This window comes from Gracilinanus agilis, chromosome 5 (genome assembly GCF_016433145.1).
Source record: "Gracilinanus agilis isolate LMUSP501 chromosome 5, AgileGrace, whole genome shotgun sequence".
NCBI lineage: Eukaryota > Metazoa > Chordata > Mammalia > Didelphimorphia > Didelphidae > Gracilinanus > Gracilinanus agilis.
The window spans coordinates 297,008,678-297,035,100 of record NC_058134.1 but is presented as its reverse complement, the minus strand read 5'-3'; the positions used below and the strand labels follow the sequence as shown (position 1 = coordinate 297,035,100).

The 26,423-nt window shown below is 35.5% G+C and overlaps 1 protein-coding gene across 2 annotated transcripts in view; it reads right to left on the bottom strand.

The window, feature by feature from the left end:
• Positions 1–26,423, bottom strand: part of CCDC91 (coiled-coil domain containing 91) — a 488,375-nt gene that overhangs the window by 140,676 nt on the left and 321,276 nt on the right. For both annotated transcript variants that reach the window (XM_044678266.1, XM_044678267.1), the window contains 3 exons: positions 8,061–8,153; positions 7,903–7,971; positions 3,676–3,852 (listed from right to left, as the gene is read on the bottom strand). In XM_044678266.1, the coding sequence (XP_044534201.1) occupies positions 3,676–3,852; positions 7,903–7,971; positions 8,061–8,153 (339 nt within the window). The remainder of the gene's footprint in view (positions 1–3,675; positions 3,853–7,902; positions 7,972–8,060; positions 8,154–26,423) is intronic.

Here is a 26,423-nt window from a genome sequence, read left to right as displayed (position 1 = left end):
ATTCATCTTTGTCAAAGTTGGGAGGCCTCAATCATAATCTCTCCAATTTTTATCAATATTTATGTGAAGTATTCAAGGGAAATAGGAAAGTTGTTTCATACAATCAGAACAACAATTTGATATAAAAATGATTTTTATTACAACTTCCAGAAAAATGCAAGTTAACCAATTCAAAGATAATGTGGGAAAAATTTTGCCATAAAGGAAATGACTGAGATAAAGCCTGAGCAGATATTGTCATGAAAGATTAAATTGAGTGACTAAGATATTAAATCTGCATTTACATTACAGCTTGCATATTAACATATTTTTAAAACTACACAAATACTTTACAATCTTCATGAGGAAATATAAGATAATCAAATATTACAAATATTGAAGAATTTCATTCCTCTTTTAAAACTGCTAACTGCCTAGCCAAAGTTTGGTTTATATTACCATAAAGACTACTGGAATTAGGCTACATTCAGTACCCATGGATTTTTTCAGAGCATTGGATCCAGAAAAAGCAGTTTAAAGGCATGTTGCTGACTTTATAAAAGAAGTCTGAAAACATTGATTGTTAAGTACATGTGGCTGCTCAGAAAGATTCACAAGGATCTTAGAGCTGCCACATAAGATCACATGGATTTGGTTCATTTCCCTTGACTGATGGACTCAAGAAAGGATAGGTAATAATCCCTGTGTTGTTCTATTTCATGGAGTGAAGAGTGTTCATTTGGAGACTGATACTTTTACATTTCTAGAAAACAGACTATTAATAATATCAAACATAGAAAAAAAGCTTACATTGATGAATTTTCACAGGAAATGGAGGAAGAAGGGGTTTTAATAGAATAAAATTTCAGTTCAACATTAATTAAAAGTTCCAAATAATTAGAATCATCTAAAAGTAGAAATAATGGGCTACCTAAGGACATTCTTCATTAATGATAACCAAGTGTCAAGGATACACAAAAAGTTTAGAGCTGGAATGGAATTTTAACATCATCCAGTCCAACCTGCCTTACTTTACAGACTAGAAAACTGACACCTAGAGAAGATAACCAACTCATTCTGTGAACTAAGAAGCTAGGATTTGTATAGTTTTCTGACTCCAGGATATATGGTTTCTTTCTGGTATGCTACAATGCCTCAGTTGGCAGAATCAGCTGACCTCTGAGGGCCCTTCTAACTCTTTGAATCTGTAATTAATGTGATAAAAATTGGAAAGATAAATTGCAGTTGGATTGTGGAAAGTTCTAAATAACATGGTAAAGAATTTTATTTGATCGGCTATATAGACAGTGAATTATATTTGATAGGCTATATAGCCATTGAGTGCTTTCTGCACAAGGTATAAAATGATTTGTACTATATGTAAGAAAGATCACTTTGGAAGCAGGGTATGAAAAGGGTTCAAAGATGGAAATACTTTCTGAAGAAATTCAGGCATAAGAGGATTCTATTACTAAAGCACTTTCCTGATGAATCCAGGGAGTCATTAAACCATGTGTTTATGCTAAGCACTGGAATATAATGAAAGATAAAAGAAAGTTCCTCCATTACAGAGCCTAACAGGGAGAGAATATGACAATAATTAGGGACACACTTTATATATTTACATATCTATCTATATGTAGATGGATGGATGGATGGATATGTGGATAGATGATGGATGGATAGATGAGATAGACATATAGAAAGACAGAGAGATAGATGTGTGTGACACACACGTGCAGACACATACATGATATAAGGCAATCAGAAAAGGGAAAGCATTAGCTGAAGAGTGGAGGGACTGGGAAAGATCTCCTCAGAGAGTGGGACTTAAACTGAATGTTGAAGAAAGCCAAGGTGGCTAAAAGAAAAAAATCCCCTTTTAGAGGTGATTAAAAGTGTTCACAGAGTGTCAAAGAAGGGCAATGGATTTATATAATTCAAGGGCCAGGTTTCAAATCCCAACTCTGTCACTACCTGCTTTATCATGGGAAGCATATGATATTAAACTTGATTTGGCTTCAGGAATTTAAGTCTGAAAGGTCAGTCAAACTATTTTTAAAAAGTTTAAAAATTGTGAATAGTTTATATTCTAACAGAGCTTGGAACATTTTTGGTAAGAAGAATTTAAGTTTAATTTTATCTATCAGGAAGCATGAAATTATAGATTTAGGACGGGATGAGACCTTATCTTATCCAGGCTCTTCATAACTGAGACCCAAGGAAGTTATATGATATATTCAAGGTCATAGAGGTTGTATGACTCAAAACTAATAGAGTAAAGTAGTTTTGAGTAGAACTCAAAACTCATGACCCCAAATCCAGTTCTCTTGCTACTTGTAGCACATATTAAATAGTTACAGAAAACAAAATTTGATTCAGCAGAATTGTTAAACTGTATGGTTAAACTACTTAAAGGTACTTTGGATCAAGTGAAAAGAGGTTCTATCCAATCTTTCCCCATCCTCCAGAAGTCTTCCATTCCTACAATTTAATGTGAAATGTTTCCCATATCAAAATCTCATGTTCCCTGAGCTTCAGACTTGTATTTCCAACTTTACATTAGCTATTTCTAACTGAATATCCTATAGTCAAACATAGCTCAAATACAATAAATCTAAAACTAAACATCATCTTTCTCCAGACCCACTCCTCCCATCTTTCCTAACTCTATTATGTATAGCAACAACTTCCCAATTACTGAGGCTCAAAATCTTGCAATCATTTTTAGTTTATTTTCCAGCATGTCAGAATACATGTGTCTTGGAATCAGAACAGTTCAGCCTGAATCCCTCTCTTTTCTTAAATATACATTTAGTTAGCTTCTTTTTCAATTAAATTATGATGTTAATTTGGGACCTAATTTTCACTTGTATACATGGGGTTACTGCTGCTCATTTCAGTAGGTAAAAATCTCACAGGATGAAAAAATTATGGAGATAATATGATTTGTAACAGTAAAAGAGTACCTACACTAATGGTATTATATTCATCTTAGTATAAAAGAAGTCTCAAAAATCTGATATTATCAATACTATAAGGTATAATGGCCACAAGAAATCTAAAATGAGAGTTTGGTAATGTATACTATGGTGTAATGGGACATTTCTGCTGTGCTTCTTCCCAGCTATGTGACCTTGGGCAAAAAATTTCACCTCTATGGTCCTCAGTTGCTTTTCTTTAAAATAAGAGGTTTGGTCTAGGTAAAACTAGGAAATCCTTTTCAGTTTGAAACACTATGGGATTCCATAATTTCCATAGTTTGCATAAAAATAAAGGTCTAATTAACTTTTCAATAATTAAAAATTATGATATTAGAAAGCAGAAATATAAACATTTGTAGAAGGCATAATAAAATTTGTCTATTACCATTTCTTACTTAGGCCACATAATGAGAAAACAGGACTCATTGGAAAAGATCCTGATTTTAGGAAAGATTTAAGGCTAAAAGAGAAGAGGATGGCAAAGGATGAGATGGATAGTGTTGTGGAAATAATGAACATGAGTGTGAATAGACTTCAGGAGATAGTGGATGATCAAATGGGGCCCTTGAAAAGTCAGACATGGCTGAACAGATGAAGAACAAAATTATCATTTCTAAGCATGTGATTTTAAAAGATGTCAAAACAATCCTACATGAAATAAATAAGAAACAAAAGAGTAATGCCATATATTTCCATAAAGTAGTCTACTGACCTGACTTATCTTTCTTTGTTCTTGTAAAGCATCTTGGATTGCCTGAGCCACCTTTTCTTGATCTTTGTCATGCTCAGCTTTCCATAAATCTCTCTCTTCAGCATGAACTTTCCCCAACTTTTTTCTTTCTTCTTCTACTGCCTTTAAAATAGCATCCTTCATTGTCTCTTTCTCAATCTTTGAAACAATAGTGAAAGCAAAAGTATTAAAACAATGATCAAAGAATATTTATTTGAAGAACCTAGCTATTTATGAAATTAGAACATTTTCAGAGACTCTATTCTTTATTCCTATAAGGTTTGCATATAGTTTTGTTTTATGTGCATGCTTTTCAAAACTAAAATTGCCTATGTTACATCATTGTAATATATCTATATTATATGTGCATTTATATAATACCTATATACTATAAGTATATTCAATATAGTTTCTGTGATTTCTAAGGTTCATCTCCAATGATAAAAGACCAAATAAAGATAAACTACTAACATTCATGGGCTCTACTATACTTCAAGAGGGAAGTTCTGGGCTAATCATATTGCTGCTTTCTTGGAATACTAAGTATTGTGTCATTCTAGGAACTCAGGAAAAGGTCAGGTCTAGGCTAGAAAACTTTCAGTGATCCTAATATAATCTGATCCAGGGTAAAGTTAAATTGCTGAACCCTAGTCTGAGCTATACAAATTCATGATCGAGGTTTGGGTCTGAGCAAGAGTAGATTGCTCTACTTCTATCAGCCAACTGGAAAGTTCTTTTGGTTCAGGGCAGCAGAATTATAGTCTCCCTTTTAGTGAGGGCTTGCCCTGATTATTCCTCTGTTGGCTGAACTAGACATTGGAAGTGAGTTTCTTCTTTGTCCCCAAGGTGTGAGCCACATTGCTCCTACTACCTCTGATGCTGTTAGTTTTTGAACTTCCTTCTTCCTCAATATACCACCTAGGGCCTCTCTATGAGTTTGTAGCAGTGAGCAGGTTCTCTTTTTCCCTTGATGCTGGATCTGTGACTTAGGACTGTGTAGTTGTTGACAAAGTTGCCAGTTGACCTCTCTCTCTGTTTCAATGTCCCACAATAGATCTGTGCCCTCCTCTTGCTTTAATGCACTGACTCTTTCTGAGTATTGGAATACTCCAATGAGTAGTGTGCTCCTGGATTTCCTTGTCTGTCTTCTATGTCAAAGAGGGTTAGATAAAGGACTTCTCATGACTTTTTCTGGATTTCTCTATCAGGATTTGATCTAGTGTGTTTTTTAGATCTTTTAGGAAAAAAAATATGGAGAGGAGCTCATTGAATTGCTTTCTATTATTTTGCTATCCTGACTCCAACTCCAGAGGTCTTTCCTGAATCTTCACACTTCTTGATCTCTCTGCCCCACTTTTTAGTTAAAAAGAATTCCCCAAACTTTCTTTTTTCTTGATACTCTCTTCTCTCTAGGTCTTCAGGACTCTACACTTTCCTGGTTCTCCTCCTAGTTATTTTACTGCTCCTCCTTAGTGTCTTTTGCAGGAACTTTATACAAGTCATGCAACCTAACCATAGTATACTGTATTCTCTTCTCATCTACCCTGTATATTCTTTCCCTTAGTGATCTCTAATTACAATGTTGGCCTGGAAGACCCTCTATTAATAATGTCTCTTGGAGGTACCTGCCCAGCTATTTGTAGTGGAGAGAGAAGGACTAAGACTTATGGCAGTGAGGAGAATCTGGAGGTGAAGAAGGCACCTCTTGGTTTTAAAATTGTGTTCCTCTCAGAAAATTTAATCTTTTATTATAAAATACTCAACTTATGTAGCATACAAAACTACTCAGGTGCTTTTTATAAAAGTTACATTTTCTGTGCATTAAAAAAACCTTACTTTCTTAGTAACAATTCTAAGACAGAAAGACAAGGACTATTCAATTGGGGTTACATGTGACTCTGGGCAAGTAAGTCACTAACCCCCAATTACCTAACTCTTAATGTTCATATTGATTCTAAGACTGAAGTTAAAGGTTTTAAAAACAAGAATCTGACCTCAGACACTTCCCAGCTGTGTGACCCTGGGCAAGTCACTTTACCCCCATTGCCTACCCTTATCACACTTCTGCCTTGAAGCCAATACACAGTATTGACTCCAAGACAGAAAGTAAGGGTTTTAAAAAAAATAAAAATAAAAACAACAATTACATTGATATCCTTGATCCCATCTTTGCTGGTACATTTTGTTTCTACATCTTTCATCCCTTCCTCCTATATATTTGTCCCCTTTCCCACCACATGCATACATGTTCAGGTAGCCTTGAAAAAAATGCTCAATAGATTGTACCATCTCTTCAAGTTTTCATTCCATATCTGTCCTCTCTAACCCTTCAAAAAGCTGTATACTCTCCTTGTTTCCACTTTCTAATATCTCCACCTCTTTCTTTTTCCAGTCTTTCAATAAAATTTTCCAAATTCAGTGGTCTTTTCTCAAGTCTTATCTTTCCTGATTTTGAAGTTTTTCTAGTTTGGTAAAATGAGCTAGAGCTTGAATCCAGTTGGCATAGCTTTCAAGAACCTAAGTTCACCTTCTTGGGTCTATATCACACTAAGGTAAGATTTCTGAGAGACAAATTAATATTGCCAAGATTGTGACATGTTGTTGAATGGAGTCACTGAGTTAGCATCCTAGGCATTGTAGATAGACAATAAGCTATGCCCATTGTTGGTAGCCGTTAGAGAAGGCTGGTTAGATAGCAATCCTTACCCTCACTCAATCAATGAATGAATAAACATTTGTTAATGCTTGCTCTTAACCTATGTGCTAAGCATTCTATTAAAAAGTACAAAGAAATAAATGAAATAATACTTGTTCTAAAGGGGCTTACAGTGAGGAATCAAGGATGATATTGAGACTATTAAGCTAGATACCTATAAGGATAGTGATCTACTTTACAAAATTAGAGAAGAGAGCTAGATTTTTTGAGGAAAGATAATGATTTCTGTTTTGGATATTTTGATTTTGAAATGACTGCTGGCTATCTAATTCAAAATGTCTAATAGGCAACCATTGACAAAGGACTGGTGCTCAATAGAGATCAGGGTTGCACACAGGTAACTAAACCCATGGGACTTGATAAAATCAACAATAGATGGCAGAGAGATAGAAGAAAAGAAGGCTGAAATTGAAGTCAATTAAGGGTCAAATTATGGATGATGATTAAGTAAAGGAGAATAAGTATAGAGAGCTAGAAGGAGATAGAAAAGAAAGCAGTATAATGAGAACCCTGAGAGAAAAGTTTTTAAGTGGAAATGCTGTACCAAATGCTGCAGAGAGGTAAAAAAGATGAGAAATGAGATTAGATCATGATATATAGTAAGTAAGATATATAGCTGGTAACTTGGGAGAGACAAATTTCAGATAAGCGATCAGATCAGAAACTAGTTTGCAAAAGGCTGAAAAGTGAGATGAGAGAAAAGGAAGCAGAGGAAGAACATTTAGCAATCATTATTTATTTGCTTCTATTCTTCCACTCTTCCTTTATTTCTCCCAAAGAATTTGCTTATAAAAGGGAGTAGTGATACAAGGTAATAGTTTAAGGCCAGGAGGGTGTCCAATAAAGTTTTGTTTTTAAGAATGGAGAAAGTCTGGGCATGTTAGTAGGAAATAAAATAGCACATAGTAAGAGACTGAAGATTACATGTTTGGGAAGTAATGTGCCATCTGTACCTTCATCCATGTCCCTGATATCCTCCATTCCCACAACTGCTTAAACATGCCAGAACCAAGCACAGATCCTTGGAACACCAAACTCAAAGCTGACTTTTGAGCGAATACTGAGTTATTAGTGATTGTTCTTTCACTCTGGCTATTCAACTGAATTCATCTAATTCTTAGAGTCTCAGTTTCTCTTTAAGGTTAATTTCAGATGCCACATTATATGCAAAGCTTTCTTTATATCCTAGTTGTCAGGGCTTTCTCTTTCCTCAACTCATCTCATATTTCCTTCTCTGTTTACATACTATATTCCCTTGTAGAAAGTCTTTGAGGTAAAAAATATTTTTTAAAAATTGCCTTTGTATCTCTAAGGCACAGTGTCTTAAAGCAGACATTTAAATATGTATTAAATTAAGATGAACACAAAAGAGAAATGAGAGGGGAAAACCTTCTTTATAGCATGAAGCTAGCCTGAATACAAAATTAATCAAAACTCACCTTTCTTAAATACCACTCACTTAAAAAGAAACCAATTGTTACATATGGCAATACCTTTGCTGCAGTTGTTAATGCATCTTTGTTTCTTTGCATTTCTTCTGCTAAACATTTTCCCAATATTTCCTGTGAATCAAAAAAGAGTTTAGAAGATATTACATATATTTTCTGAGGAAATAAGGCCTATTATTCCCAGATTGTACATGAAATCTTACCTTCTGTTCTTGTGACTGTTGAGTCAAAGCTTCTTTTAGTTTTTCTGTAAGTTGTTCCTTCTCTGCATCAAGCATATCCAAAAGCCTCTGATGCTTTAAGAGAAGATAATTATTGTTATGAATATGACACAAGTAATCTAAAAGAAATAAGGAGAGCTTCTGAACACTTACTACTAAGAAACAGTACATGCAACAGGTATTTAATGATTGCTTCCAACCTGAGATACAATGGGGCAACTATATGGTACAGTGAATAGAGGAGTGGTCCTGAGGTCAAGAAGATCTGAGATCAAATCTAGCCTTAGGCACTTACAAGCTATGTAACTCTGAACAAGTCACTTAACAAACTCTGACTGGATAAGTTTCCATCTATAAAATGGGGATAAAAATAGTACCTACCTTCCACCTATATTGTAAGGATCAAATGAAATGATAATTGTACAGTGTTTAGAACAGTGCCTGGCACACAGTAAGCATTGTGTAAATATTAGATATTATTTTTATAACTGTTTTTATTGACTTTAAATATAGGTATTATATATTTATATTTTGTGAAGTTTATTTAAATAGCACTTTACCAGGCATCCTCTTCCACAAAAAACAACTATCCTTATATATCTTTCTGAAGTCTTTTAAGGTACATTTCTTAGTTCTTCACCAAAATAGAAGCATACAATGTGACAGGCAATGTGACAGGGAACAACTCCAAATTAAAATAGATAAACAAAATGGGGACAGAATGAGAATTTTCTTTTCAAATTAAACTGAAAAAGTTAAGCAACTGGAATAAAAGAAGAATTTTAGCTTCCAGGAAAAGAAATGATCAAATGGTATTGATAAAAATATTCTTAAAAAGATGAATATCCTTAAATCAGGTACTTTCCCTAGTAGAGAATATTGCTGAATGGAAATAAATATTCTATTAATCATAGTTTCTGTAGCACATTTTTTTTTACCACAGACACATTAATTGAAACGATAAGAGGCCAAGAGAACACTTTGTAATACCAATGCTTCTCAGTATTAAAGTACACAGAGTTAGGATATTCACTTTCATTCCAATTTGCTAAGGAACATAAGGCCACATTACTTATGTAGAACCTCAGCACTGTAACCCAGTATACTTCAGGCCAATCTCCGTTTGGCCCCTACTAATTTCCAGAAACTAGGGATAAGACGGAGGTAGAATATCAGATATGTCTTGGGAGACAGGGTTAGATACCCTGGATAACATACAACTCATTCTTTCAACATTACTGTCCCTGACTGTCTATTTTACTTTTTCTCTAGCTGGATTTGCCCCAGGTGCCAGAATTGTTATTTAAGGGTCTATTCATCTCTTTTAGTACCATGATCTTCTCATTAGCACATCACAGGATTATATATTTAGAACCAGAAGAGATCTTAGAATGCATATTGGTCATTTTAAGGCTACCCAGGAAGTAAGTGACCAAGCTAGGTTACTAACTCATGCCCTTTGAGTCCATACCAGCCCTAATACACTCTCTAATGCTGAAATTGATATACCATGCTCATTCCCGCTTTTATGGCATTACTTTATGAACTCCACTCTTAAGAATACCCCTTAGCTAATTATTTTTTGCATAGCTAAATTCCACCTATCAGCCAAGGTTCATCTAAGTATCTACCTTCCTAAAGCCTTTCAGAACTCATCCAATGCAGGCTATTATTTCTTACTGCTTAATTCCTTTCATATTTATTATCCAAACCACACAATTTATCATTTGATTATATCATATGCTATACTCTTCTCTAGTTTTGTATCTAAATTCTTGCCTCCCCAACAAAAGTGTAATGACCTCCTAAGAACATAGGCTATTTTCTTAAGACTACTTCCAGGCAAAGCTAAGATGGTCTCTGAGTTGGCAGAACTTTCTGAATCTCCTTCCAACCAGTCACTACAAAGTGTCTTAAAAGGACAGAAATCAAAATCAGATGAGTAAAGGGGCTTTCCCATGGGATGCAGTCTTAAAGGCAGGCAGTGTTTGGGGATTTTCATGCTATAAGGGGTGTAACAATAAACACTATGTAATGCTATCTGGCTGTTGAATTGCTTTTTATTATTCGCAAAACAGTGATTAGAGGAAGGGGTGAGGGGCAAAGGGATTTTGGGGTGCCTTCTTCTCTATTCCTATGGGGTCCATCACTAAGGTGGTTCCCACTCCTAAGCTTCTCCCCTCGCCCCTTCTCCTCCTATTTCTATTTTTCTGTTTCAATCCTTTTCTATAATTGTAAGTTTTGACTGTAAGTTTGATTTAGCAAGGTTGGGTAATGGGTGAAGGAGACTAAGAGATTGCTCTCCAAATGGAGTCCAAAAATTTAGCTATCTCAATGGTTGAAGTCTTGATGGGTGTGATGTGATGGAATGGCTTTGATCAGGGAATCAAGGTTTCAATGTCCAAAAGAAAGATCCTCAGGAAGCCCTCAGGACTGGATCCAAGGTAGGTTGTCCTCCTCCTCCCTCTTCCCAGTACTCTGATCGAAGATCTCTCCTTTCCTCCCTTCCTCGGAGAAATTCCCAAAAACCTCTCTGGTCTCAACTGTCAGCAACTGTCTGCAACTGCCTTCTTGGATTCCTTTGGTCCCATCCTCCTTGCACAAATTACATCTTTACAGGGAACAAAACTCCACTGATGAAAGTGTGAGCTTTCATAACACACATATATACCACACCAGAGTCAGAGTGAGGGAGGGGAAAATCTCTAAATTTTCGGGCCTGGCTGACCACAGATTTACCCCTGAGGAAAGTGCAAGCCCTTGGCAGCAAGACGTGGGACCTGAGGCTGAAGAGCGTGGAGACTGGGCAGACACAAGGCTGGCCGCATAAGAGGCAGCAGGGACTGGAAAAATAGCGTCACAGCAAAACGCTTTAAAATATGCTACACAAAGAATTACCTGGAAGATACTACCAAGGCAAAGCCCTGCAAGACAGAAGCTAAGAAAGCACTGTTGACCAAAATTCAGGAACTCAATCCACAAGTAGCAAAAGAAATAAATAGGAGCAGAAAAAGCTGTTGGCCCTGGGAAATTTCTATAGAGAAAAAGAGAAAAAACAGAAGCAACATTAGAAAATGACAAATAAACAAACACAACCAAACTTTCCCCCCCAAATAAAAATTGATTACAAGTTCTGGAGGAAATCAAAAAGGAGTTGAAGAACCAAGTAAGAAAGATAAAAGAAAAATGGGAAGAAAAGTGGGAAAGACAAATGAAAGCAATTAAAAAAGGAAAATAACAACTTAAAATACAAAATTGCCCACATGGAAGAAGAGGCACAGAAATCAAATGAAGTAATAAGCAAACTGAAGACCAGAACCCATCTGCTGGAAGCCACAAAAAGTAAGACAGAGATTTCCTGGTAAAGATGGCAGCAGAGTAAAAAGCAGCTGCTTAACCTCTCCTAACCAACACATAAAGGACTCCTCAAGAAGACATAAAAACAAATCCAGAGGACTAAGGGACCCCACAATAGGGTGCAGCATTGGAGGTACGTGGAATCGGGGCATTTCCATGCTATAAAGGGGTGAAACAGCTCTCACTAAAACGTGAGCTGAGCAACCCCCGAACCTACCCCACACCACCTACAGTGCCAAAGCCAGTGCACAAGAGTTAGAGCAAGTTTGGGGCACGCATTAAGTCCTTCGCAGCTACCTTGGGTCACCAGGGCCTGCTCCTGAGAGCAGCAAGACTTAAGACCCCAAGAGTCTAAAGAAAGAACGTGGACTTTGAGCTCAGACCCTGAGAGCAGGCAGGAGTGTGGACGTGGACGCAAGCCCAGACACGAATCTTGAGCGCAGGCTAGGACTCAGATCTTAAGTGTAGGCGTGGACCTTGAGTGGGGAACCAGTGCAAAAGGAGTTCACAACTATGAAAGCAACGCCCTGAGACTGTTAAAGGAGCCTCGGGCAGAGGAACAACTAAGGGGACCACCAGGAGGCTTGACCCTGAGAACAATTGAGACTTCAGGAGCCTAAAGAGCACAGACAGACTCTGAGTGTGAGGATAAACTAGAGAGGGCCCAGGGCTAACAATGGCAAGCCAGAGACAAGAACCCCAAAAGAGAAAGATCATCAAGAAGAAATCTGTAACACTCGACAACTTTTACACAGATAAAATCCAGAAAACAGAGCAAACAACAGAGGAGAACAAACAAGTAAGCATATCCAAACCTTCCCAAAATAATGAAAACTGGCCACAAGCTATTGAAGAGTTCAAATCTGAGATGATGAGAAAGATGGAAGAGATTTGGCGAGAGAAGTGGGAAATAGCTCAAAAAGAAATTAACAGTTTAGAAGACAGAAACTCCCAATAGGAGAAAGATGCCCCAAAATCAAACAAATAGTAAGCAAATTGGAAAACAAAATCTAGCAAGAAAATAACAGTTTAAAATGCAGAATTTTGCAATTGGAAAGTGAGTCTCAGAAATCAAATGAACTGGTAAGCAAATTGAACACCAGAAATGACCAGATTGAAAAGGAAAAGCAAAAGATTATAGCCAAAAACCAGTCCCTAAAGGCCAGAATTGAGAAATTAGAAGCTAATGATCTCTCAAGACAGCAAGAACAAATAAAACAAAGTCAAAAGACTGATAAAATAGAAGAAAACATGAAATATCTCAATGAGAAAGTGACAGACCAAGAAAACAGGTGTAGAAGAGACAATTTGAGAATCATTGGTCTTCCTGAAAAAGCAGAAATCAATAGAAATTTGGACTCCATACTAAAAGAAATTATTCAGCAAAATTACCCTGAAGTTCTACAACAAGAGGGCAATAGAGACATTGAAAGGATCCATAGATCACCCTCTACACTAGACCCAGAAAAGACAACCCCAAGGAATATAATAGCCAAACTCAAGAGCTTCCAAGTAAAAAAATTTACACAAAGCCAGAAAGAGACTATTCAGATATCAAGGGGCAACAATCAGGATAACACAGGATCTGGCAGCCTCCTCACTAAAAATGCGCAAGGCAAGGAATATGATATTCAGAAAGGCAAGAGAACTGGGTCTACAACCAAGGATCACCCACCCATCAAAACTAACCATATATTTCCAAGGGAAAGTTTGGGCATTCAACAAGATAGAAGATTTCCAAGTATTTGCACAGAAAAGACCAGGACTAAATGGAAAGTTTGATATCCAACCACAAAAATCAAGAGAAACATGAAAAGGTAAATAAGAAACAGTGGGGAAAGAAAGAAAACGTGTATTTTTTAAATTTGCCTCTTTAAGTGCTTCAATATGATCTAATTATTTGTATTGCTATGTGGAGAAATGTTACGTATAATTCTCTTTAAGGAACTCTATTAACTATTATAGTATTCACTATAATAGTAATTAGAAGAATTATTCATAAGGAGAGGTTGGAATACTAAATGGTCTAAGATGATATGGGGGTGGGAAAGAGGGGGGTGAATAGTAGAGGACACCTAGAGAAACTTGAATGAATAAGAAAAATAGGATATTCCATTACACACAAAGAGGGCATGTGAAGGGGGAGGGATGAATACTATTATAAGAAGGAAAGAAAGAGAGCATTAAGAGATAATATTTAAACCTTACTCTCAGTGTAATTAACCCTGAGAGGGAAGAGTACCTTTATCCATTGGGATATAAAATTCTATCCAACCCTACTGAGAAAGTCATGAGGGGAAAAACCAAGGGGAGCAGGGGAGTGGGGAGGTCAAAAAAAAAGGAGGGGAGAAGAGGAGGGAGGGAAATCATTAGGCCTTAAAAATAAATAGAGGGGAATAATAAGGGAGGGGGTAGAAAGGGTAGTAAATCAAGGGAGGAGTCAAGGGTTACTGGCACAAAGCAAACCACTGGTTTAAAAGGATATAGTGTAAGAAGAAGGGGTAGAACTAGGTATCTTCTCATACCAAAATGTTGGCGAATACACAACTGATAATTATAACTCTGAATGTGAATGGGATGAACTCACCCATAAAAAGGAAGCAAATGGAAGAGTGGATTAGAAACCAAAATCCTACCATATGTTGTCTACAAGAAACACATATGAGGAGGGTGGACATACACAGGTTTAAGGTAAAGGGCTTGAGCAAAATCCTTTGAGCTTCAAATGAGAAAAAGAAGGCAGGAGTGGCTATTATGATTTCTGACAAAGCCAAAGTAAAAATAGAAATGATTAAAAAAGACAGGGAAGGTCATTACATCCCGATTAAAGGGAGTATAGACGAAGAGGAAATAATATGTATGCACCAAATGGCATAGCAACCAGATTCATGAAGGAGAAACTGGCAGATCCCAAGGACATAGATAGTAAAACCATAGTAGTGGGAGATATAAATATCCCTCTTTCAGATCTAGATAAATGAAACAAAAAAGAAATAAGAAAGAAGAGAGATGAATGAAGTCCTAGAAAAATTAGTTTTAATAGATATGTGGAGAAAAATAAATAGGAACAAAAAGGAAAATACCTTCTTTTCAGCTACACATGATACATTCACAAAGATTGACCATGTAATACATGTAATAGTTACATAGAAACATTGCAAACAAATGCAGAAGAGCAGAAATAATAAGTGGAACCTTCTCAGATCATAATGCAATAAAAATAATAATTAGTAAGGGCACCTGGACAGGCAAATGAAAAACTAATTGGAAATCAAATAATATGATTCTCTAAAATCAGCTAGTCAAAGAAGAAATCATAGAAACTATCAACAATTTCACTGAAGAGAATGACAATGATGACACATCCTACCAACCTCTGTGGCATGCAGCCAAGGCAGTACTCAGGGGGAAATTTATATCCTTGAGTGCATATATTAACAAATTAGGGAAGGCAGAGATTAATGAATTGGGCATGTAACTTAAAATATTAGAAAGTGAGCAAATTAAGTATCACCAGATGAAAACTAAGTTAGAAATACTAAAAATCAAGGGAGAAATTAATAAAATCGAAAGTAAAAGAACTATTGAATTAATAAATAAGACTAGAAGCTGGTATTTTGGAAAAACAGATTAAGTAGACAAAGTACTGGTCAATCTAATAAAAAAAGGAAAGAAGAAAACCAAATTGACAATATCAAAGATGAAAAGGGAGACCTCATCTCTAATGAAGGGGAAATTAAGGCAATCATTAAAAAATATTTTGCCCTACTAAATATAGCAACCTAGGAGATATGGATGAATATTTACAAAAATACAAATTGCCTAGATTAACAGCAGAAGAAATAGAATACCTAAATAATCCCATATAAAGGAAAAAGAAATTGAACAAGCCATCAAAGAACTCCCTAAGAAAAAATCGCCAGGGCCTATTAGATTCACAAGTGAATTCTATGAGACATTCAAGGAGCAACTAATCCCAATACTATACAAATTATTTGACAAAATAAGCAAAGAAGGAGTCCTACCAAATTCCTTTTATAACACAAATATCATACTGATTCCAAAGTCAGGTAGATAAAAAACAGAGAAAGAAAACTATAAACCAATCTCCCTAATGAATATAGATACAAAAATTATAAATAGAATATTAGCAAAGAGACTCCAGCAAGTGATCAAGAGGATCATCCACCATGATTAGGTGGGATTTATCCCAGGAATGCAAGGATGGTTCAACATTAGGAAAACCATCCACAATAATTGACCATATCAACAATCTAACAAACAAAAATCACATGAAAAAGCCTTTGACAAAATACAGCATCCATTCCTATTGAAAACATTGAAAAGTATAGGAATAGAAGGACCTTTCCTAAAAATAAAAAACAGTATATACCAAAAACCATCAACAAGCATCATATGCAATGGGGATAAATTAGAAGAATTTGCAATAAGATCAGGAGTGAAACAAGGATGCCCATTATCACCTCTACTATTTAACATAGTACTAGAAACACTAGCAGTAGCAATTAGAGAAGAAAAAGAAATTGAAGGTATCAAAATAGGCAGTGAGGAGACTAAGCTATCACTATTTGCAGATGATATGATGGTATACTTAAAAAATCCTAGAGAATCAACTAAGAAGCTAACAGAAATAATCAACAACTTTAGCAAAGTTGCAGGATACAAAATAAATACACATAAATCATTAGCATTTCTATATATTTCCAACATATCACAGCAGCAAGAGGTTGAAAGAGAAACACCATTTAAAATCACCCTAGACAATATAAAATACTTAGGAATCTATCTACCAAAACAAACACAGAAATTATATGAAAACAACTACAAAACACTTTCCAAACAATTAAAACTACATCTAAACAATTGGAAAAATATTGATTGCTCATGGGTAGGATGAGCTAACATAATAAAAATGACCATTCTACCCAAATTAATTCACCTATTTAGCTCCATTCCTATCAAACTACCAAAAAACTTTTTTACTGAATTAGGAAAAACTATAACAAAGTTCATTTAGAATAACAAAAGATCAAGAATATCAAGGGAAATAATGGAAAAAAATGTAAAGGAAGGTGGCCTACCAGTACAGATATCAAACTATACTATAAAGCAGGGGTCATCAAAACAGTATGGTACTTACTGGCTAAGAGACAGAAGGGAGGATCAGTGGAATAGACTTGGGGTAAGTGACGTCAGCAAAACAGTGTATGATAAACCCAAAGAGCCCAACTTTTGGGACATGAATCCACTATTTGACAAAAACTGCTGTGAAATTTGGAAAACAATATGGGAGAGATGAGGTTTAGATCAACATCTCACACCCTACACCAAGATAAATTCAGAATGGGTGAATGACTTGAATATAAAGAGGGAAACTATAAATAAGTTAAGTGAACACAAAATAGTATACCTGTCAGATCTCTGGGAAAGGAAAGATTTTAAAACCAAGCAAGAGTTAGAGAAAATTAAAAAATGTAAAATAAAAGATTTTAATTACATTAAACTTAAAAACTTTTGTACAAAAACAATGTAGCCAAAATCAGAAGGGAAACAACAAATTGGGAAAAAAATCTTTATAACAAAAAACTCTGACAGAGGTCTAATTACTAAAATATTCAAGGAATTAAACCAATTATATAAAAAATCAAGCCATTCCCCAACTGATAAATAGGCAAGAGACATGAATAGACAATTTTCAGATAAAGAAATCAAAACTATCAATAAGCACATGGGAAAGTGTTCTAACTCTCTAATAATTGGAGAAATACAAATCAAAACAACTCTGATGTATCACCTCACCCCTAGTATATTGACTAAAATGAGAGAAGGGGAGAGTAATGAATGTTGGAGGGGATGTGGCAAAATTGGGACATTAATCCATTGGTGGTGGAGTAGTGAATTGATCCAACCATTCTGGAAGGCAATTTGGAACTATGCTCAAAGGGCTATAAAAGAATGCCTGCCCTTTGATCCAGCAATACCATTGTTGGGTTTGTACCCCAAAGAGATCATAGACAAACAGACTTGTACGAAAATATTTATAGCTGAGTTTTTTGTGGTGGCAAAAAACTAGAAAATGAGGGTATGCCCTTCAATTGGGGAATAGCTAAACAAATTGTGGTATATGCTGGCAATAGAATACTATTGTGTTCAAAGGAATAATAAACTGGAGGAATTCCATGTGAACTGGAAAGACCTCCAGGAATTGGTGTAGAGTGAAAGGAGCAGAGCCAGAAGAACATTGTACACAGAGACCAATACACTGTGGTAAAATCTAATGTAATGGACTTCTGTACTGGCAGCAATGCAATGTCCCAGGACAATTCTGAGGGATTTATGGAAAAGAATTCTACCCACATTCAGAGAAGGAACTACAGGAGTGGAAAAAGAAGAAAAACAACTGCTTGAACACATGGGTTGAAGTGGACATGATTGGGGATGTAGACTCTAAACTACCACACCAATTCAACTATGAACAATTTGGAAATATATATTGATCAATGACACATGTTAAAACCAGTGGAAATACACATCTGTCATGGGGGGAGTGGGAAGTCGTGGGGTGTAGGGGAAAGTAAGAGCATGAATTATGTAACCATGTTAACTTTTCAAAAAAATAAATATTAATAAATACTTAAAAATGTAGGGCAGAACAAACTAAAAAGAAAATCAAAAGATCATATCTGAAAATCAGTCTTTAAAGACTAGAACTGGGAAAGTAATAACTAATGATCTCAGAAGCCAGCATGAATTAATAAAGCAAAATCAAAAGAATAGAAGGAAAAATGAAATATCTCATTGAAAAGGCAACTACCCAGGAAAACAGATCCAGAAGAGACAATAAGAGAATTATTTGTCTACCTGAAAGATTAGAAAAAAATAAAAGCCTTGGCATCATATTACAAGAAATTATTCAGGAAAACTGCCCTGAAACTCTTGAACAAGTGAACAAAATAGACATTGAAAGAGTCCATAGATCACCCTCTATATTAAATCCTCAAAAGACAACTCCCAAAAATGCAATAGCCAAATTCAAGAGTACGTAGGCCAAGGACAAAGTATTGCAAACAGCCAGAAAGAGACAATTCAGATATCAAGGAACCCTAGTCAGAATTACACGAGATATGGCAGCTTCCACACTAAAGGACCACAAGGCTTGGAATATGACATTCAGGAAGGCAAGAGAATTGGGTCTATAACCAAGGATCACCTACCCTTCAAAACTGATTATATACTTCCAAGGGAAAGTATGGACATTTAACAAAACAGAAGATTTTTATATGGAAAAATATAACTATAAATCTCTTAAAATTGTTTTCATTATCATTGTAGATAGAAGAATTATTCATAGGCAGAGATTGTGGTACTAAGTTGTTTAAGATGATATGCAAAAAAGGGGGGAATAGAGCATGGTACTAAGAAAAAGTTGAAAGAAGAATAAAAATAGGATAAATTATACCACAGAAAGAGGTGCATGGTGGGGGAGTTGTTGGGCGTAAGAATACTATTATAAGAAAGGGGGAAAAGAGTAGTAATAGGTAATACTTCAACCTTATTCTCAGTGGAATCCATTCTGAGAAGGAAGAATAGCCAGACCTATTGGGATAGAGAATTCTATCTTACCCTACTGGGAAGTTAAGAGCGAAAAACAAAGAGAAGGTGAAGTGGAGAGGGGGATATTAAAAGGGAGGGAAAGGTGAGAATGGGGCAATTAATAGAACTTAAAAAATAAGAGGGGAATAAGAATGTAGGGGTGGGAAGGGAAGCAAAATAAGGGTGGGGATTAGAGGAACTGATTAAAAACAAAACACTACTATAGAAGGAAATAGTAAAAGAAGGAAGGGCAGGACTAGGAGAGGAAATCAAAATGATGGGGAATACATTGATGGTAATCATAACTCTCAATGTGAATAGGATTAACTCACCCATAAAACAGAAGTAGATAGCAACAGTAGATTAGAAACCAAAATCCTACCATATGTTGCCTACAAGAAACACACTTGAGATAGGTAGATACACACAGGGTAAGGGAAAGAGGCTGGAGCAAAATTTATTGGCCATCAAATGAGAAAAAAGGCAGAAGTCTCAATCATGATATCTGACAAAGCCAAAGTAAAAATATTAAAAATTGATCTGATTAAAAGAGATAAGGAAGGTAATTACATTCTGATAAAAGGCAGTATAAACAATGAAGAAATATCACTACTCAACATGTATGCACCAAATGGTACAGCATCCAAATTTTTAAGGAGAAACTATTGTAGTTAAGGAAGAAACAGATAGTAAAAATATACTAGTGGGAGACCTGAAAATTCCTCTATCAGACCTAGATAAATCAAACCAAAAAATAAATAAGAAAGGGATAAGAGATATGAATAAAATCTTAGAAAAATTAGAGTTAATAGACATATGGAGAAAAATAAATAGGTACAAAAAGGAATACACCTTCTTTTCAGCAGCACATGGTATATTCACACAGATTGACCATTTACTAGAGCATAAAAACAGGCAAACGAGTGCAAAAGAGCAGAAATAATAAATGCAACCTTTTCAGATCATAATACAATAAAATAATAATTAGTAAGGATACAGGGAGAGGCAAATCAAAAATAAGCATAAATTAAATAATATGATTCTCCAAAATAGGTTGGTTAAAAAACAAATCATAGAAACAATAATTTCATTGAAGAGAATGACACTGATGAGACATCCTATCAAAATCTATGGGATGCAGCCAAAGCAGTACTCAGGGGAAAATTTACATCCCTGAGTGCATATGTTAAGAAATCAGAGAGGGAAGAGGTCAATGAATTGGGAAAGCAAATCTAAAAAATTGAAATAGAACAAGTTAAAAATCCCCATATAAAAACTAAATTAAAAATCCTAAAAATTAAAGAAGAAATTATTAAAATTGAAAGTGAAATAACTATTGAATTAATAAATAAGGCAAGAAGCTGGTACTTTGAAAAAAAGAAATAAAATAGATAGAGTACTGGTTAATCGAATAAAAAAGAAAGAAAACCAAATCATCAATATCAAAGATGAAAAGGGTAACGTCACCTCTGTGATAATTACATTAAGTATACACTGCCCATCTTTAGATTTAATCACCAAAGGTGAGAACACCTCTAATTCTGGGAGGTCCATAACCTACGTGTGCTAGAGTGGGTGACAAATCAGAATCAACTGACTGCCTATGAGAATGGTCTATTATGATTGGACATGCAAATTAGGAGAGAGGCACAGGAAGTGATGCATAAGTGACCCCTTTAAAAAGAGGGAGTTGAGTGAGTGAGAGATCTTCAGTAGAAGAGAGAATCTGGTGATAGACCTTTTCTGGTTCATGGAGGAGTGTTGGAATGTTGAGACCCTGGTGAAACTGCTTTAAATATCCCCTTTGAATTGTCACGTGGGTAAGGTAAGTTAGGCTGACTCTCTTTCTCTTTCCTTGGCGTTTCTGGAGGCTCTACCCTCAAGGAGGCCTCTCTTACCTCTCTAAATGTAAAAGGCCTTGTGGTTAGAATCCTCGTTTAATTAACCTCTGTGCCCCTCTGCTGGGGCCTCTAAATTCTTACCTGGTTCGGGGGCCTCTGATCTGGGCCAGAGTTTCTCTCTCTCAGTTTCCCTACCTTCAACCTTCCTAATTGTAAATAAAGTTCTACAAAAGTCAATTTTGACTTGAGACTATTCTTAATTGAGGATTGATAATAGTTCAATCCTCTGGCAACCATCTTTTAAAATACTGAACCCCCAAAATCCCTTTTCCCCCTTATACCTCTAATGAAGTGGAAATTAAGGTAATTATTAAGAACTATTTTCCCAAGTATATGGCAACAAATACAGCAATCTTGGTGATATAGATGAATATTTACAAAAACATAAACTGCCTAGATTAACAGAAGAGGAAATGGAATACTTAAATAATCTCATATCAGAAATAGAAATTGGACAAGCCATCAAAAACTCTCTGAGAAAAAATCCCCAGGACCAGATGGATTCACAAGTGAATTGTATAAACCATTTAAAGAACAACTAATCCCAATGCTATACAAACTATTTGACAAAATAAGCAAAGAAAGAGTTCTACCAAATTCCTGTGGCACAATCAAATTCAGCCATGCAATGATGTAGGACAATTCTGAGGGATTTATGAGTAAGAACACTATGCACATCCAGAAAATAATCGTGGGAATAGAAATGCAGAAGAAAAACATATGACTGATCACATGGTTTGATGGGTATATGATTGGGGGTGTTGACTTTGAATATCACTGTCCTGCAAATATTAATAATATAGAAATAGGTTTTGAATAATGATAAATGTATAACCCAGTGGAATTGCTCATTGGCTCCTGGAGGAGGAGAGAAAAGAGGGGAGAGAAAGAACATGAACCAGGTAATCATGGAAAAATACTCAAAACAAACAAAAAGCAAATTAATTAATTAATTGAATAAATAAAATTTTTAAAAAGACTATTTCAATATTCTTCAATATCCAGCACTGTGCTAACATAATGAAAATGAAACAATGGTTTCTAGAATATATGTTAGATTTAAAGGGCATACAGTCTGAAAGAAGTGTTCTCTGAATGCAGGTAGCACTTAAGAGACTGTCTTTTTCTTGTGTGAAGTACAGTAAGCATAGTTAATGATGCTAATCTACCTTTTCCTATAATTTTTCTCCCATCAAAATTTTCTCCTCAAGCTAAATTCATTTACTCATTGTATTGCCCCTGCTCTGATGCTCTTTGTATTCCTCTACCTTTACAGTTTTGTTCAGACAAATGTAGAAATACCATTCTCTCTTGCCCTCATCTTTGCAGATCTTGCTCAAAGCAGACTTCCTTCATCAAGCCTTTGCTGGCTCTAACATGAATCTGATTTCTCTTTCCTCTGAACTTATGTATTATTAATTGTCCACATCATTCATTAGACAATATATACTGTCATGTGACATATTAAAATATTATTTACATTTTTATAGTTGATATTTGATTGTATTGAAGCACATAGGGCCTGAGAAAAATCCAAGACTTTCAGGGGTGGTATATTTCACAATAAGCCTGGATGGCCATCAGAGGAAAGAAGCATAACATTCAGATGTTGGTGTTCTGAAACAAAGTCCCTCAGGCAGAAGCAACACCTCATCCATTCAGCTTATGCTAGTTTTTCAATTAAAAAAGCTATGAAATTTTCTTCAAAATTTAGTTAGTCCAGGAAATTAAGGCTCTTGGGTATAAAACCTCAGTGCAGAAGTTAGGGCTTCTCCTATTTCCTCTTTACTGTTGTGTGAATCAATACTCTATACTTACTAAGAATGGTAACAGTAAATATGGAGGTAAGGAGAACTGGATCCACCTGAATTCGTGCTATAAGTTTGTTAGCTGTCTTTTCATTCAATCAACAAACATTTACTTAGGACTTCTTCTGTATCAAATACTATGCTAAGTCCTAGAAATATATAAAAAAGGGAAACAGTATCCTTGCTATATATAGTAAATGGAACATAATTTCAGAGAGAAGGAACCAGAGGGAGGGAGGAGAAAATGAGGACCTACAGTAAGTAGGATTTGAGCTGAATCTTAAAGAAAGCCAGGGAAATTGAGAGGGTTTCCATGGTATTAAATAAACTTGTTTGTTGAACCATTGAATCATACTGAATAAGACTAGGACCAATTTAAGATCCACTGGTACTCTACCTTTGTTACTATTCTGAATAATTGGTCTGGTAAAAATAGAGTTATATGATTAGAGAAAGTCATAAAAAGTTTAAACTTTATCAAATTATTTACATTAAATTTCTCAAAATTTTCATGCATAATAAACATTAACTACATAAGACTAATTAGAAAAGATAAATCAAAACCAATCAATAAGCAACTATTATGTGGTAGGTGTTATACTAGTTACTACAAATACAAAGTAAAAAATGAAACAGTCCCTATCTCAAGAAGCCACTACTGGGAGATAACATTATAGGAAAATACACACACACAAGTGTTTATGTATGTATGTATGTATATATTTATGTATATAGACCCACATATATACACAGATATATTCTAAATAAATATATGGTAATTGAAGGGATAACAAAAAAGCTTCATTTAAAAAGTGTTGTTTAATCTGTCTATGAAGGAAACAAATTAATCTTTCTAAAGTGGAAGATATTCTATTTTACACACATACACATACACTCACACATGACACTCACTCTAGTGGCTCCCTATCCTCTCTAGGATGAAATATAAAATTCTCTGTTTGGCACTTAAAGCCTTTCATAACCTGGCTCCCTTCTACCTTTTTAGTCTTCTTATACTTTACTAACCCCCATGTACTTTCCAATCCAGTTACACTGGACTCCTTGCTATTACTTGCATAAGACACTTCATGTCTGTATTCTACCTTTTCATTGGCTGTCCCTCATGCCTGAAATTCTCTAGCTTCTTTCTAGTGTCATAAAAGAAGCCTTTTCTGATCTCTCTAAGGCTAGTGACTTCCCACTCCATGTGCTTTTGTCTTCTCTCCCTAACTCTGGTTCTTGAGGACAGGGATCATGCCTTAGACATCTTTGGGTTCTTCACTGTGTCTAATACAATGGTATCATCAGAATAAGACAACAAGTATTTAAAAAATAGGACTGGTATTTGAAGTAAGTGATATCTACCTTAAGGACACTTGGACCCCCATTTCTATATTTTGTTCCACAAAAAAAAACTGCTCCATAAACTATCAAATAATACCACTGTATTGATCACTTTTGTTTAACTGTTTTTCTTTGTTTTAAGGAAAGACAGTATTAATAGGGACTCTATAAAGAGAAATTATTGTCCTGAAAATATAAAAGAGACAAATAAAACAAATATAAATTATTTCCTGAACATGTAATCACACATTAAAAAGTGACTTCTTTTATGCTGTGATGTTTAGAATTTAGAACATACTGCAGTATCTAGTTTATTTTGCTGGTAGAAAATAGAAGCAGTCAAAATGTTTTTTTCCTAAAAAATTAGACTATGTATGACTTGGGATTCTAATACAGCTCTTCAAAACTTTTTTCTTAGATGTTTGAGCTTGCATAATATACCTACAGATATATAATAAATATATGTAAATGTATTTATATATGTATATTGAATAGCCTTGTTATTAATAAATTTGAAAATTATATCTTGGTCATATAAGTAATTCATCTCCCAAGAGAAACAACATTTGAGAGGTGCCTGAAGATGGAAGGTCTTGGGTTCAAATATGACCTCAGATCCTTCCTAAGCTGTGTGATCCTGGGCAAGTCACTTAACCACAAATGCCTAGCTCTTACCACTCTTCTGCCTTAGAATAGATACTTAGAGAGAAGGCAATAGTTTAAAAAACAAAAACAAAAACAAAGAAATAGGATTCCAAGAACATATTTGGGGATAAGAGAATAGCTTTCCTAGATTGTAGTAACATTGCAATCACAGTGTGCTTCACCAACAGGGTAGCAATAGACCATAAAATCACAGAGTATGCATGAAATGTAAGGCATTCAAGCCTTGCACACAGATTCTTTGTATTGTATGTTCAAGGAAGACTAGCAACTCTAGCATAAGGGCTTGCCAAACCCTTTTTAGGACGACTTCAGTGTTCACCTTTCATCCAACTCTCATCTATGGCTCCAAGGAGATGTAGCATGCTCAATGGCTATATCCTGGTAAACAATCTTGACAGATGGACTAAGCCAGGTAGAAGGTAACTGTTGGACCACAAATTTATCAATGAATTAGGGGGATGTCTACTAGAATCATGTGAAGACCATTACTGGTAGAAAAAGGATGATAAGAGCAATATCTGTCAAGATGTTTTCAATACAACCATTTTAGAAAGTAATGTGGAATCAGCCCCAGAGCTCCACAAAACTATGCATAGTTGTAGAGAGCCACTGGAGAAATAGGGTCAAAATTAGGGTCTGTTATCTGGATTCCCTACGTGACCAATCCAGGCTGAGGCAGTCTTTGTGTTTGGTCTTAGTCACCTCAGCCCTGAAAAGCTCTGGTACCAGCAGGTAGGTTAATCCAAAAACAACTTGACCCCTCCAGGAGGCTATTAGGAGTCATCTAGAGAAATAGAATCTGTAATAGATGTTTTATCTGGATCCCATTACAAAATCATCGGCAAGTAAAATTGTGTGTATGATTTTTCTGCCCTGTATGTCAGATGCAGATAGAATTGGCCATCTAAGGTAAAAATCTAAGACTCCTCTTCTGACTCATTTTCAGATCCCCACCTTTTCTTAATATTCTTATTGGAAAGCTTTGAGTCCTTAGCAGACCAGCAGCTACTGAGTTCACCATTTTTCTCCTTGATAATTAAGAAGCCTGAACCCTAAAAAATATTACTTAGATAAGGCTGGAGCCAGGCAATCTAGTCCAGACTTTATCTGACCAGGTCCAATTCTGTACATCAGGAATACAGGACTCAATTAGTAAAAATCTCCATGAAATATATTTCTGCTCCCAGAATTAATCCCCTACTAATTGGTGGTTGGAATTTGGTCCTTGCCCTTGTACCTATTTCTCTACTTTTTAGACTTTAATGGGTTGTGTATGACTTCACAGTTGTGGCTCTTCCTTTGTGTTCTTTGTTTGAAACCAGTATAAAAATAAACCCCAACCTCCATGAAGGTGGATCAGCTATGGTCTAAACAATTAGTCTGGCTGTTCCCATTTTCTGTTTCCTGTCTTTTCAATCCAACACCATTAAACGCCACTCAGGACCTCTACCATATAGAGCTGGCTTTCTATACATAGCCTTTGATCCAACAATATCACTATTGGGTCTGTATCCCATAGATATCATAGATAAGGGAAAATAACCTACTTGTACAAATATATTTTTAGCAGCTCTCTCTGTAGTGACAAAGAATTGAAAACCAAGGGGTGTTCTACCACTCAGAGAATGAACAAGGGCATATAGTTATAATGGAAT